A 16,509-nucleotide genomic window follows, 5' to 3' on the forward strand; every position below is an offset into this window, starting at 1 on the left:
GTAATTTGATAATGGTTTCTGTTCATTTGCCTTTTGGGGTATACATTATTAATTCCTCTTAAGTCATACAGTTATTCATTCAGTGGATAATTAATAGTCTCCCTGGCAAAAGCTAATCCACCTCCAACAAAAACAGAAAGTAAAGGATTTCATTCAGTTACATTAAATCCATTTCAAATACAATTTTACACGTTGAATGAACATCAAGTCAATATACTTTTGTGTGGTTTTTCCACCGAGCCCTGACCCTTATTAAGAAGACATTGAGCCACAATCCACTTCAGTGTCCATCAGCTCCACCTCTCACCTTTCCTCTGATGATAGTCTGCTGGTTTGATTGATTGTTGACCAGCGCTGACACCCACATCAATATTCAATATCCAACACACAAGTTCAGCCCCTTGCTGCCTGAAGAGGCAGTCTGTTCCCCTGAGAGGGAGGATTTTATTGGCTTCATATCAGTCACAAGCTCCACCTCTCTATTCTGATGTTTGATTGAAAGTGCCACATAAAGCTGCTGTATACATTCCCATCGCAAGCACCTGAGTTCAAATGGGACTTTTGGTAAAGCTGTTGGAAGTGTCAATCACTTCAAATAGGAACTATGACTGCAAAACTCAGTCTTTGCTCTAGTTCTTTCTTCAGGGAGGCTTTGTTACCTTTTGTGGAGTGTCTTCTAAATGAGTCCTCATTCATTATTGAACTCCACATAGTTTAAAAGCACAACAGCTCATGATTCTTTCTCTGTGAGTCATTTTAAGTATATATGAAGCAGAGTAAAACATAATAATAATACTAATAGAAAATACCTTACATTCTTATACGTACTTTCAAAGAATCACCTTTCAACAGAGTTCAAGAACAGTAAGTTCTTGTTCAGTAATACATTTCAATCCTTAAGGCTCAGTTTATCCAAATTAACCAACAAGACTTCCAAATTAATTGATAAATAACATCGTTGGTCTATTCCCTCCAGAACAACACATATTAGCATTTTCTGCTCAGACCCAATTATCAACAGGACAACATAGCCGTTTCAGTCATAATTCCTCTAAGACTGTTAGCGGGCTTTGTCACTTGAACGATAAAAAATTGTTGAATTGACTGATGCTCTCGTTTTCCTTGGGAGGACATCCATAAATAACAAAACATATTTGTCATGTAGATGGTTTTGGTTTCACTTGGAACTTGAGACAATCTGTCACTAATATATCTATATACTACAGGTATCACTGGAGTTTTGACCTCTAAGATATCTGCCGCCAACCCAGTACAAAACCAACTATTCTTTTTAATTTGGGTCGCCAGGCCCTTCAAGTTCATTAAAAAAGTATGGAGAAGTATAAAAGCACCCAGGGATAGTTGAGAAAGAGAGAGAGAAACAAAAACAGAGACAGACAGAGGGCACAAAGCTCATTCCTGTGAATAAGAGATGTGATGTTGCTACGGTGATACGCCACTTGTGGGAATTACTGTGAATGCAATGCCAGAGAGACACATGCAGCAGCAGCAAAGTAATAAAAGGGATCAGAAAACCAAACCATCATTCAGTCTTCAGAGGCTAGAATGGTCTGGCCCCTTTAGGCCCTCTGTCAGAGGGAGTTTTATGCTTTCATTACTTCATCTAAGTACCCCCATGACGGAGATCTCCCCTGCTTTTGGTTTGCAGGATTATTTCAAAAGACATAAAAGAAATAAAAGAAACAGATCATGAAATTTTCAGCTTGGTTGCAGCTGTTTACCATTCAAGGTATTACTTTATTTATTAGTATTGATTCAACCTGAATTTGTCCCGTCCTTCACTTCGACTGTGCCTGACCGCCACATTAAGTGCTGCCATGTGTATATCACATAATAATGACAATGGGCAAACAAGCACTCATTTAGCCTACATACAGTACGATACACATTACTCATGCATGCGCATGCTTTAGTGCATGCAGACAAATACAGCTGCGTCCTGGCATGCAGTATGTACAGATAAGAAGTTTATACGCCATAATATATTTCAGGAGAGGAGAGGAGATCTCCTCTCCTCTCCTGAAATATATTATGGCGAGAGAGAGGAGAGGAGAGGAGAGGGCAAAGTCGTACTGCTTCTTTGATGCATTATGGCTTTGAAGTCAATATTAATGCAATTTAGGCCTGGAGGCAGAAACAAGCCTGCAAACCATTTAATTAGCACCTTGCCATGGCTCCTTATATGAGAAAGCCTCAGTAACAAAGCTAAACAAAATGTCTCCACTTCTCTGATTTACTCACAAGAAAGCTACACTTTCTTAGATGGTTAAACACAAGATGTCAAGTCAAGTACATTTAAATAAAAAAAAACAGCTGAAAATATGAGTTTCAGCTTTTGGAGAAATCCAAATCCATTGTTATTTAAAGTTTCCTCTTGCTTGTATTTCTTCTCATTCCCTTTTCATCCATATCTCACTTTCACCTGCCCTCTCATGCAATAAATGTCTTCCCTCCCTAGCTTCCTGTGCCTCTTACATCACCTGCGCTCATCCCCTAATGATCTCATGGAAACCTTTAGCAGCGAGCTGGTGGATGTGATGTGTTTAAGGGACACTGCGTGGCCGTCCCATCCCAGGAAACAGAATCCCTGTGGGGGTAAACGGATCTGAAACCTGGCTTAGCAGATGGTCCCCAATGTGCTGACTCCTCTCTCAATTAGAAGCGCAAACATGACACGAGTGACAACAGCATATTCACAATGAACCTGAGACCATATCTATGACCGGTTCTGATACTGTCAGAGGAGTCATAGGATGGTCAGAAGGGATTGAAATATGAAGCATATAATACAGCACTGCCTACACATGGTCAGCTGAAACTCAATCATTCCCCTTTAAGGGTCTGAACAGCACAGTACGGAGGTGTTTGCCATCAATATAACACCTTATGTGCTAGGTGCTTTTTGTCGCATCTTTGGTCGCCATATCATCTTTCTTCCACCACTGATGTTGCTGCAATAATAACCTGTCCACCCTAAAATGCAGCGGTAGAGGGATGCAGTCAGCCCCATCCTCCAATGATCCTTTCACTCCCACACGATCTCTCTGTGTGACTCAGACCTGCTGATGTATGGATGGTGAGGCAGACTGAAAAGAGGAGGCAGCTCCTGCTCCACAGAGCAATTGACATGCAGCATATAAAGCCTGCACCAAGAAAATGTTAATATTTTCATACTTCATCAGCCCCCACTGGGAAATTCTCTTAATGCTCAGCCCACTCCAGGGAGCTCAGAGCACAACATGAGTTAGAGAGCAACACCTACAGTATGGAGCTGGGAGTTATTCTGTTTGTTCCTCCAGGACTTCCAGGTCAATTTACCATCTTCCAGAAGCAGATGCTGATTTATCGTTTGCTTGTACTCTGGAACCTCTAACAGAAATCCCAATTAGCCTTTACTTTTTGCATAAAAAAACCCACTTTGAGTAGGAAACAAGGTCTTTGGGGAAATGTGAGAAAAGCTGCTTTAGCGTTCAAGCCTCTGAGTGGATGAGTAAGTGTACAAACCTGACAAGGATGAGACACGGGTGGCTACTTTATGTTAGTTTCAGTTTTGGTTGGACTTTGAAAGGAATTATTTAAAGATGAGGACCGTATCAATCCGTGTAATAACCTCTCCATCCGTCCACCTGCTCCACTTTCCAAGATCTCCAAGTAACCAGTTTATCGCATGACAATTTAGAAGTCATCTCGCTGGAGAAAGCCAACTGTAACTCAATTAATTCAAGTGCAAGTAAAAACATTGAATGTAATCGTCAACCTATGACAGAATGGGGCTTTATGCAAATTAGGTTTAAAACATGCAAATTATTTTGACTTATTATTAATAAATAAGGTATAAAACAGAGGTAGCCTTTCTTTTGCTCTACAATAATGCACTTCTGCTTGCGTAGGCAAACAAAAGAAGAATCATGTTTGATCAGCAGTATTGCCGACAAAGGAATGTTCATTCTTTGCTAATCTTGGTAATGTCCTTTGTCCCTAATCTTATTTTTGAAAAGCTCAAAGAAATGTGTCTGGCAGTGGCAGCGGTGTTAGATGTGGTTGGATCAATGCGATGCTGCAAGTTCTGATCCATTAGGTGTGCGTCATCCCAGAGGCACTGAGTCACTCAGCTCTCCTCCCTGAGACCATACCAGGCAGCCATGACATAAATGAGACGGGGGGGGGCTGTCTTGGAGGTGACAGGGGGCTCCGAATGACAAACAAGAGAATGTCTGCATCCTCCGTGACTAGGTCTCTCTTTCTGTCTGCACGCACTTTTCTGCCTGATTGTTTGCCTGTTTGCGTGTCGACTGTTTTGCTCGGTTACTGTCAGCCTCAAACTGTCTGTCTGTCCGTCTCTAGCCTGCAGTCTAATGTGCTTGTGACTCTAAAAGCAATCTCACTTCTAACTACCCTGTCACTCCTCAGCCTGAGGTTTCAGCAGAGCATAAATAATCATATTTTAAAAAGTAAACAGAATAACATTACTGCAGCCACTTGCTGAGATTCATGGAAGGCAATATTTTAATTATCTATTGGCATGGACGACTTGTTTAAAAGCTACGGCGACTTTGTTGTAATTAATTAGCTAAGGGATTTTGGATTTATTTACGACACACTCACAGGGCAATGCCACCAGACAAACAAAATATAACAAATTCTGAAATATTAAAAAAAACAACTTTTTACCATATTATTTTAGTTACAAGGGCTTGATTTGTTTGTGAGTATTTTGAGACTGAATGTGCACAGTCCCTTCTCTAAGGCGAGACTAAAGGAGGCAAATTAACTTGTACCGTCGCTACAGTGTCTCAGACACATTGCCTTGCAAGTCACAGGTGACTTTGATCTAATAAGGAGAAGGCCGGATAGCCAACAAAGTGAAACATCACTCCTGTGTCTGCTCTTGTGACCTTTTCCTTTTTTCAGAACAGTTTAAGGGAGGGTGGGACAGAGAGAAGACGGTTGTAGGTCATTGGCTCTTCAGCGATAGAGGCCCAGGTGGCAAATGGATGGCTTAATGGATGGAGGAAAGAAAGAACAAGCAATGATGAGTCATCCCGCAGAACGGCTCAGAGTTATGTCGGACCTACAGCAGGGCTGCAGGGAAAATCAGTCATGAGGACAAATTGAGACTAACCATTTCAGAGTTGTCAAACCCTCCCTAGTGTGCTGCAAATTCAAAAGCAATGGGATGCCGATCAATTCAATGAAACAAAAGAGGAAATTCAACTATAACTCTACTATGGTGTGAATGGTCTTTTCCATAAGGCGATACAAACAATTCTTTATTTACTACTTTTTTAGCTCTGGTTGATATTTCAAATTCAATTAATTGAATCTTTCTTCTCTGGTTTATCTGGTTAAGGATATCTGTCTGTAGCTGTAGTTGTTTCACACACTCTGCACTCTTCTTCAATTTGTTTGTGACAGAATTTGAAATGGAATAATTTCTGGATCGCATAACACTATACACTGTGCCTGGATTTATATATGCATACTCAGATGTGCAGCACTATGTCGGCTTGCTAGGCGAGAAAAGCAGCTTGTGAATTTATACCAGCTATTATTATGCAGCTTGATGGCAGGGCTCCCTGTTGGTCTTCTTTCCTCCTATGACACCCTGCTTTCCCCCTCATCCTCTCCTCCTCCTCCTCCTCCCGCTACACTTAGTGCATGACTTATGTTTCCTATGTGGCGGAAGCCCTTAAAAACCAAGCCAGCAGGGCTGCTCTTACACAGCTGACATGGTAGGAGAACACGTCTGAAAATGTAGCTCTAAATCAAACACTGAAACCAATTAAAAAAAAAAGCATATGGTAGAATAAAGAAAAATGGTTAACAGATGAACACACATGCAGTCATACTTGTCATACACTTAACAAACGTACTGAACCATAGTATCTCCAAAAATACCTAAAAACTCACTAGTTATCTTTTGGAATTTTCCTTGCTCTCTTGATCACAAAAAGAAGAGATTCAGTTGTTTTTATACTTTGCTCTAACCATCAGAATGAAGCTAAAATTAAAAACAAGGAGAAACTTATACAACACTAAAACGTAACAAGACAAGGAGTCAACAGTCACAAGGCTATAATAGGCCCAGTGATGTTTTGAGGTAAATGGCAACTTAATCATGCTATGATGCTCGCGGTAAAATAGTAACATTTGTTTATAGGCACTAAACATAAAGTACATGCTGAGGTTGCTGAGAATGGCAGCAGGTATTTGGTCATAAATACCTGAAAAATGATTCAAGGGATAAAAGCTATTACAATTCTTCCTATGCAATGTCTGAGTTTCATGGCAGTTCATCAAATTAGGGCTAGGCGATAATATATTATAATTTATCATCTTTCATACTAACTAACATTCTTCAGAAAATTTGATGTGAAATATTTTGAGGGAATATCATTTGAAGATTGCGGGGGGGGGGGTTACATCACATTTCACAATACCAATCGATTCCATTTGATTAACAAATGGTGTCTATATAGAAATATTTATTTACATCAATAATTTTACTTGAAACGTTTATGTTCATTTTGCACTTGAGTTCTTAGTAAAAATGAAAAAAGAATGCTAGGTACTTTTCATTTGTCAAGTATCTAGTTCACACAGGACTGTACACAAATAGGCTTTACCATGTGGTTATCTCATATAGCTTATTTATTTATTGAAAAAACAGAAAAAGTAATACATTGTGATCTTCATCGTAATCGAGATATGACACAACCTAAGAAAGAAGATTTAGGACATATTGTCAAGGCCTGTATCAAATTGCTGTTAATACTTTTCCGTCTGGACCAAAAGCTGGTCAAGCCAGTAATGTTATCCCTGGAGCCATGTTGAAAGGGTGAAATACAAGAAATATTTCTGTATAGGGCCACACCCATCACTTATTCACTTTTACAAACCTATTTAGTCATCTTGATCTTATTTTATATTTTATAATCAATTATTTATCCTCTCTCGATTTTTTTTTTGCCAATGCCTCGTCCTCAACGTGCCTATTGTTGCATGTATAGCCATGTGTGAAAGACACTTTGGCTGGCACCACACCCGTCTCTCTCCTCCTGCTCCTTCCATCTCACTCTCACTGCTGCAGTGCTTGTCCCCCGTGGTCCCTCCAGCATAAACAGCTATTCATCACCGTTCAGGATTTAAGTCAATGCCAATTGGATTGCTATCGACTGAACTGATAAATTATGGCAAATGACAAAATGAATAAGCTGTGTGCACCTAGCTAAACTCAACAACCGGGAGAAGTTGGAGGGAGGCAAGGAGACAGCCTGGAGGTTTCAGAGGTCACAGAGTTTGAGTTAAGGGAATAAGAGCAAACTGGTTTAGAAAGTGAGTTTCATTATGGTGGAACACACTGCTGGAGCAAAGTTTCGTGTTACCAATTGCCGAACACAGAGGCGAAAAATTGATAGGTTTGTCCATGTCCACTGCTATTCATTTACAGAGAAATTGGGTTGTGAAGTTTCTGCGCCGATACCTGGAGAGATGGTCTCTGCAGCTATTGATTGTTAATTTATCATGTCAACATGACAGGGGCTTTCTTAGACAGATACTTTTGACTGACACTATGTGTATCGAGTGTGTTTGTTGGCATGTATATGCATATTTCTGTCCATATGTCCTGGGAAGGCTGGGCTGGGTTGATAATAAATATGGTTACTTATAGACTTTCAGCAGAATCGCATCATGAAAATTAGAAATTTGGCCGTGTCACAGAGGAGCATGATGTTATTGTTTTACAAATGTATGTTGTAACCTGTATATAAAGAAGCTGGTCTCATGGATGTATGTACAGTCGGACATAGTTCATTGTTTTGAACGTCAGCTTCAATATTTAAATTACTTTGCATGACTTTGCCATATCAATCAACCATCCAAAAGTCCTAGTTCAGAATGTACTGGCATATGCGTCTGTATGTGTGTGGGCGGATGACTGCACAGATTCCTCATTCATCAGTAACACTGGTCTTTACTCTCAAGATAAGATCTGTTATCCTACTGAATGCTTATGCATAGACATATGCGGGCTGTTACTTTTCCCCAAAGGGTTAAGGCTATTGTCACGGAGGAGCGTGATGCAGGAGATGGTGCTGTGTTGACAGCTGCATCCATGCTGAGGAGTTTACTGACAGCAATAAATTAGTTCCGTGCACACGATGGGAAAGCATAATTAGCCAACCCAAACAGACACAAACAGACATGCGTTCACACATTTGTGCATACACACACACAGCATGGATAAACATACCCAGGCAAACACGTATCACAGAGACACACACATATGTTCAGGGGTAAACTCAGGGATGCAAACAGACTCTGGCGGCTGCTGTAAAAAAAATTATAAATAAAAAATGTGCTTATGCAAGCCCAAAGGAATATCAGTACAAAAATGTACTTATAGGGATAACTACACAATGCACTAACATAAACAATTGCAGTCTGAAAAGTAGAACGCTGTGAATGACAACTGTTCAGGGGGGGGAGAGAGAACACATTCACGCTTTTTTTTCTCCACAAGACGATTTTTGAGGACACATGGAACATACCCACATTGTCCTTACACACTTTGCACAATCACACCATGTTTCCTGCCAAGATACACACACACACACACACACACACACACACACACACACACACACACACACACACACACACACACACACACACACACACACACACACACACACACACACTGTAAGCAACTGTCCTCACAAATAACCTGGAAAATGGAGAAAATTAGATGAGAGGGGTAATCAAAGGCAAAGGTGTACAAAGGGAGAAAGTGTGAGAACAAATAGCGGGCTTCACGTCCGAGGCTCTCCTGCACAATCTGTTTTTGAAACATCTGGATTGTGCTGGATTTGTTACAATTACAGTTAGAATCCATGTGCTGTCACTCTACTTCAGAGATAGACAGATGTGTTGTATTTGCAGATGACAGGGGTCAGTATGTAGAGTCCCATGCAGTGTGTGGGTGGATGGGGGGTAGGCAGAGGGATGACCACAGGGTTTAGGGAGTGGACCATGTGAACAGATGGTCTCTGGTTGCCACCCAAGATCCCATTAAGAAACATGGCAGGGCTGACCTATTTCTGGACCCATCATGCCGTGCAAATATACAGCACAGAGGGATAGGCAGATAGAATGTCTGCATTCATAGGTTATAATCCTTGCAGTTTTTGTTGGACATTATGGAATTAAATATGTTGTAACTGTAGCATTAAAGCATGAATCAATCAGATCAGATGATACGTGGTAATGCAGCACAAGAATTCCGCCCACTCATATTCCCAGCTGTCCTACTAGTCATTTCCTCGGACATTGTGCCCTTGAGTGCCTAATGAGGTCTTTCCACCAAGCAACCAGGGTGATACAGCTGTCAAGAGACCGATGAGCCATCCACTGTCAGACCAGAGGTGCTCTGCTTTTCACCTATGTTCCACATGCAATGTCTTTGTGTGGGCAGCTGTCTCACGGGGCTCCGAGAGACACTTCCTCCTTTAGCACTTAGTCACTTAGTTGGTTCCTGCTCTGCATAGGTCCCCACAGATTGACTCTTTCACCTATCGTTCACTTTCCAAACAGTTCTTTCAAAACCCTTTTTACACATTTTGAAGTGAACACTGCTTGAAAATGTGTGTTTTCTAACAATATCTTTATGACTGCGGTACAAGCAAAATAATTTGTTTGATTATATTTAAGTTCATTACTTCTCATGTTCTTTTTTCTTTGAGCCCGAGCTTAGTGTCAACTGAAAACCACACTTGAGGCAGGTCATGTGTGAGTGAGGTGATAAATATTTGATACGGTGATATTGTAAAAGTGATGGGTGATACAGAAAGCTAATGACCCACACAAAAGAGGAACGCTGGCTCATGCTAGCATCAATCATTCCCCTGGTATTTTATAAGGCACATAAGGTGACACGGAGCCTAATTGAAATTGGATATATGGCTCTGTGTGTGTGTGTGTGTGTGTGTGTGTGTGTGTGTGTGTGTGTGTGTGTGTGTGTGTGTGTGTGTGTGTGTGTGTGTGTGTGTGTGTGTGTGTGTGTGTGTGTGTGTGTGTTGGTGGTTGGAGGGGCTCATAGGGTACAGGGGCTAAAATCACACAATGACAGGGGGGTTTGACATACGACCAGTCTGAGGAAACAACATATTATCAGCTTTGTCTCATGAAACCCCATAAGGCAGAAAGATGTACACATACATTCTCGCCCATACACACACACATATACCTATGCCTGTGTGCACCTGCTGCTCTTTGTTTACTGTTATTACATGGTCTGAGCAATGCCATGAGCCATAATAGCTTTCTGCCCCCTCGCAGCCTTTAGCTCAGCAATGGGACTCCTTTAAGACAGGTCGCTAATGATCAGAATGATTCCCATGCAGCACATGTCTGGTCTTAACGGTTTTTGCAGTGTGGGTGGATGGGTGTCATTTAATTCCTTTCTCATCAGAGCAAAGTATTTTGGCAAAGTCATATTAGGCACCAATAACAATACCTTATTGGTGCCTTGTTTTTCGCCCAAGGGTGATTCGGACCGTCATGGAGAATAAATATGGGGACTCCTGGGCCAAGCAGCTGCCACGGGTGGATTTAGATTTGTCTGGAGATTCAATAAGCCTTGGGGTAAACTTGATCTTTCCCTGGCAGTGAAGTTATCAGGGCGAACAAATGAATGGGGATGGACGGCTCCGCCTTTCTGCCTACCAGAGGCTATCTGTCTCAATCTGCTTGGGCTTTGGCTGTTCCACCTTGATAGAATGGAGCCTGTATCAAGCTTTAATCCTACCTGTGTGTGTGTGTGTGTGTGTGTGTGTGTGTGTGTGTGTGTGTGTGTGTGTGTGTGTGTGTGTGTGTGTGTGTGTGTGTGTGTGTGTGTGTGTGTGTGTGTGTGTGGTATTTCTGCTCTGCTCTGCCTAGGCGGACACCCCCCTAATGTCAGATGACTGAGCGCCACTACACAGCAGTTGCCATGGTTACCAACCAGGTTCTGTGTATACGGATACTCATCACAATTTTGATCTGCAGTGAAGCACTAATGGGAGAGCAAGAGTCCCACAAAATCACCCACACTCACAAACACACACACACACACACACACACACACACACACACACACACACACACACACACACACACACACACACACACACACACACACACATACATTCTCGCAAGCATAGCATAGATTAGATCGAAAGCTGCCACATATGTACTGTATATGTGGAGAAATACTAACATACATGCATCCACAAATATACACATTCCACCCACATGAAGAGAAACTCCTTCACTTACACCGAGTGCTCTTCAGTACATATTGTGCTACATATCATTAGACGTAGCACGTAAGCAAACACAGCCTGCTGTGAAGAATTATCAGCCCCACCAGAAGTAGAACAAATCACAGTAGGTGATACACTGGGGTATCTCCATGCCTGGAAACCCTTTTAAAGAAACCAGTGCAGTATTTCTCACTGCCTCTTAAAACCTCTTTCTGTTTCTCTCTCCATCTGCCTGTCTGTCTCACTATCGTTATGTCTGTCTCCATGTTTCTTTCCCCTCTCTATCTCTCAAATACACACACACACATTCATACATACATACATACATACATACATACATACAGGGCAGATTGGGAGTGCTCAGTCAGAGGAGAAGATGAAAGTGAGATGGAGCTGTGTCCATGCCAGCAGAGCTGTGTGAGTGGGAAAGTGATGAAAGAGAGGCTCATTTAGTAAATTGACAGCCCCCTTCAGGATTCTTCATCTCCTTCACCCTGAAAGGCCCGAATCCTTCTAAACTCCCAGCTATTCTCACCAGGCGTGAAGAAACTGTCACATTCCAGCAAACATTAACAATGGCAGTGTTCGTATTTTAGCTTGAATCCATCTCTCCACTGGCTCCCACTGCTGCTTCATTACATTACATTACATTACAGTCATTTAGCAGACGCTTTTATCCAAAGCGACTTACAATCAGTAGTATATTACATATCATTCACCCATTCACACACTGATGACAGGCTACCATGCAAGGTGCCACCATCAGACTCTAACTAACATTCATCATCCAGTCCACACCGATGGCAAGCCTTCGGGAGCAACTTGGGGTTAAGTGTCTTGCCCAAGGACACATCGACTGCCGAAGCCGGGTATCGAACCACCGACCCTCTGATTGGAGAACTATCTTGCTCTCCACTACGCCACAGCCGCTCATTCAGTCCACATATGCACAGGGAATGTTTGTGCAAGACAGACACACTGCTGTTAATACTCCAATGCAAGTTAAGATGTAGAAAGAAAAGATGGAGAAGTCCACCAAACCACACCCTAATGTTCTCAGCAATAACAGACTGTTAATAGGTTGTTTTTGTTGAATAGCAGCTAATGCAGAGACCCTCAATACCTTATCTCAATGGGAAAATCCCCAAACTGATAAAGACACAGAAAAGCTGTTATCAGGGTGATTTCATTCAAGTGCATATTGCCCAGAATGGAAGTGATGGGGGTTAACTAGACTGAGCCCCAGTTCTAATCAGACACTGTGAAGTCTTTTCATAATCAAGGCAGCTAATAAAATTTGTATATCTGCATGCTGCTCATAGGATAACTGTCTGCCGCTCGGTGGAGCTAAGTGGCAGACATCTTGTTAAGCCGAGAGGAGGAGCGCATGGAAAATGCTGCTGATGTGAAAGGCAGTTCTTAATTTTCATTGAGAATTTTGTGAGAGCGGAGCAGTTTGCATGAGGCAGCACAGGACAGACGAGACACGTCTGAGATTGAATCAACTGTTTACAATGTGTTTTTACAACCGCAATCTACGTTCTTATTATAAACTGTGTTTTTGGGATATGTATCCATAAGTGTTATCCAAGTCACTTGACATTACATACATCAGCTATTTCTATTCCTGAAACAACTTTCTTTGTGACCATCAAAACATAGAACTAACTGTCATTATAGTTGATATAAAAATAAAAAACTCAAGCAATATGGGAACAGGCTGAATAGCAGCACAGCATAATATTTCTGAGTTAGACTGTTGCAGATACATCAGGATTTTGGCAAAGAGTTGTAGAGCGCAGGAGAAATTCTGGGGGCGGAGTGAGGGATGAAGCTAAAGAAAGGAGGGTCAGTGGGGGAGAGGGATTGTAATTCATACCAACAGAAAAGCCACAGTGTCAACCTCTTACCTACTGCACAAACACCATGCTCCCTCTCGTACTTGACAAATAAATCTCCCCCACACACACACACACACACACACACACACACACACACACACACACACACACACACACACACACACACACACACACACACACACACACACACACACACACACACACACACACACACACACACACACACACACTCATCTGTTCAGCTGGCAGAGGCACAGCAGAGTGAGTTACAGTGTGCCGCACAAAGGCCATTGCAGCAGAAAGAAGGCTGGACAATGCCAGCTTACTGAGATACATCGAGGACTGAACATCGGCTAGGTTGTGTGGGGAAAGGGCATCAAAATAATTGCCCTACAGTATGTCTCCAGTGCGACTTGTATAAAACAGGTGAGTTAATGTGTACATGGCAGTGGATTATACAGTGGATTAATCTGAAAGGACTATTTGGGTGTGAAGGTCCTTAGCAGTCTTTGTGCCTGAGGAAAGACCAAACCACTGCACTTGTTTAATTGTTGGTTAGGCAAATTATAAGAGCCAAAATATGCTTATAGATTTGAGTTCTAACATTTATATCCAGTCAAAGAAGTAGAACCTACCAGAACTCTGCCAGTGAGTGTCTGAGCGGAGATCATGACACCGGCCCAGTCTTTGACTGAAGTCATCCATCCCACCTCGCTGATGGGGACCTCCTCCTTCTCATTGCCCTTTGGTTTATCTGTTGCCGGATTGTTGGCGGGATTGATCACCTTCTGAGCCTCCTGTAAGAAGAGATAATAATCTGTGTGAGCAAATGGAGCATATTAAAAAGACAAGATAAAAACAGGAACATGGCCTGCTTTAGGGATAAGGAAAATACACAGGATAACAGTGAGGATAGAAAGACATAGTTGGCTATGAGCAAATGGATTTCTGTTATAACAGGAAACAATGTGCCGACATCAAAACCTCTATAAACACCACAAAATCAATAAAAAAACATTCCTGATATTAGTCCCTATTGTAAAACAATAGCCTGTTAAGTGGAAGGCTAAGGCTTCTGTACTACTGAGCTCATGCTCGTTCACATACAGTACATGACAAGCTTAAACCTCGGAGGGCAAAAAAAAAAGTGCCTGCGTTTGCAGCCATCACTCCATAACGGCCTCCATCTGCTATATGTTCAATGTTTGTGTCAGTGCATGAATGTTAGATAACTACAGAATGTTTGCGTGGTCACTTCGCCCATTTCACTAATATGGCTCTTTAAGTTCATTCTTCCGCAGGGTTGACAGAGTGAAACTGTTGTTCTCACGCAGGCCTTTCAACGTTCCTTCTCGTGTCCGACTGAGTGAGCAGAGTTGCATGGCAGTTCGTTAACATGCTTTGCTTGGCACAGTCATAGCATGCAGCTGTTCCTCTCCAGCCATTCACTCACTCCTGATTTGACACAAGCAGGCATTCAGTGTCCCTGTCCTTCAGTAGATTTCCCTGTGTTCACCTCTTTGAGGCAACCAAATCCTCTAATTGCAAGCACAAAGATGCAGAGTGAAGGTTTGTGTGCGTCACTCCCAGCCTAATAAAACCATGTAGTTAAGCCTAACAAATGGCACCAACAGAGAATCCCTGGAATTACAATAAGTTTCGACCCTCTCGATGGCGACTTCTTTCAAGGAAGCAGGCTCATATTACAGCAGGGTAAACATGCAGCACTTGAAACGCATTTTACAATGTACCTCCTCACAGCGACATCTGACAAGTAGCCATCAAAGCAGATTATGTCCCATGTCAACAATGTGAAATTTGCTTTCCAGTACTGTACATGTCACACTGCTACAGTTTGTTTGGATGACCCCATAACATTCAAAAACGATGACGCGAGTTAAAAAAAACGATTGTGTTTACAGTTTATTTTTGTTGTTACACAAGAAACATTTTGTTCCAGGAAGAGTATGCAACTAAAGGCCAAACAACCAGTGGGGTGACCAATACTGTATGCGCCCACATGCAACACAAAAACAAACCAGACTGCAACTTGTGTATTTCTGCAGGGCTAGAAATATATATAGATGAGCCCAAGAGAGTCCTCTGTCCATTTCAAGAGGATTGTCTGGTCAAATTGGATTACATTTCATAATGATATGGCATGGACACAGCTGCCATTTTCCTAATTTGATTCCAACCCCAGAACAATGCCAATAAACTGGCCCTAAAAAAGCCTGAGTCATAAGATCATTATCTGCTCCTGCCGCCGGGCCTCCCAGTATTGCGATGGATAATTCAGTTAGTTGTGCTTTATATACTTGTTAAATAGCTCAGTGTTAGGGGACTAACAAACTTTTGAAGTGCGTGTCATGAGTGTGAGTTGAAGCATTTAGCTTTATCTTTGAAAGTCACACAGCTGATTCTAAATGGTACCTGCCATTAACTGGAAGCAGACTGATCTTTTGATGTTTTAGCTTTTAGATGATAGCTTGTGTATGGTCCACATATACATTAACCCCCGTAAAGAAAAAGTTTAAATATATACCCCGACAAAAGGAGTATACAAGGAAGGCAAGGATATAAAAAGTTTTCAGCCTCATGCAGATATAGAGTGGTACAAAGTGCTGTGTTTTCTCTAATGAATGCTAATTACCTTCCACTCCAATTTGGGTTCAATTTCAAATAAGATGTTTTGCTGGGATTGTATTCCCAAATTAAACAATTTATTTCAAAATCGTAACTATTCAATTTTAATTTCATTCTTTTTTTTTACATATCATAGCCACAAACTCAAAACATCTACATGTCAATGTTCAAGCTCCAATCAAAAAACATTTTTATGAGATCCTGTTGCCTGAATGCTGTAGGATATAGTAAGATGTAAATAGTTTAATATGCATATCTAAAGATTCTCGTCCATACGTCAGTACTGCCTTGACTACGCAGGCAGCATGCATCCCGCCTGTCACATTCTGCAAATACTCAGCAAAGTGTGTATGCATGCGGGTCACAGTACACAGGGATGTCTAAGGTTTCCTTCTGATTGGCTGTGTGCCTGCTCAATAGCACCACAGGCATGTTGCCGTGGCGTAGTAGTATGTGCTAGTCCGTGCTCTGCAGTTACTTCTTAGCCAGAGGGCCCCACAAACTTCACACTCCACACACATATACATGTGAGCTACTGGATGTCACGTAAGTCACGTATCACAGTAACAGTACCTGTTCCTAGCTTTCCTCACTACAGTTTCCTCTGAATTACGGCGTCAGACATTGGTTCTGCCACAACAAATGTCTGGTAAACGCCGCTAATTTATTGACGCATC

General features: G+C 41.8%; 1 protein-coding gene across 1 annotated transcript in view; it reads right to left on the reverse strand.

The window, feature by feature from the left end:
- kcnma1a (potassium large conductance calcium-activated channel, subfamily M, alpha member 1a) overlaps positions 1-16,509 on the reverse strand; it is a 125,245-nt gene that overhangs the window by 78,302 nt on the left and 30,434 nt on the right. Inside the window, exon 2 of the mRNA XM_054600845.1 lies at positions 13,822-13,983. Coding sequence (XP_054456820.1) covers positions 13,822-13,983 — 162 coding nt within the window. The remainder of the gene's footprint in view (positions 1-13,821; positions 13,984-16,509) is intronic.

Source organism: Anoplopoma fimbria, chromosome 6 (assembly GCF_027596085.1).
Source record: "Anoplopoma fimbria isolate UVic2021 breed Golden Eagle Sablefish chromosome 6, Afim_UVic_2022, whole genome shotgun sequence".
In the NCBI taxonomy this organism is placed as follows: domain Eukaryota; kingdom Metazoa; phylum Chordata; class Actinopteri; order Perciformes; family Anoplopomatidae; genus Anoplopoma; species Anoplopoma fimbria.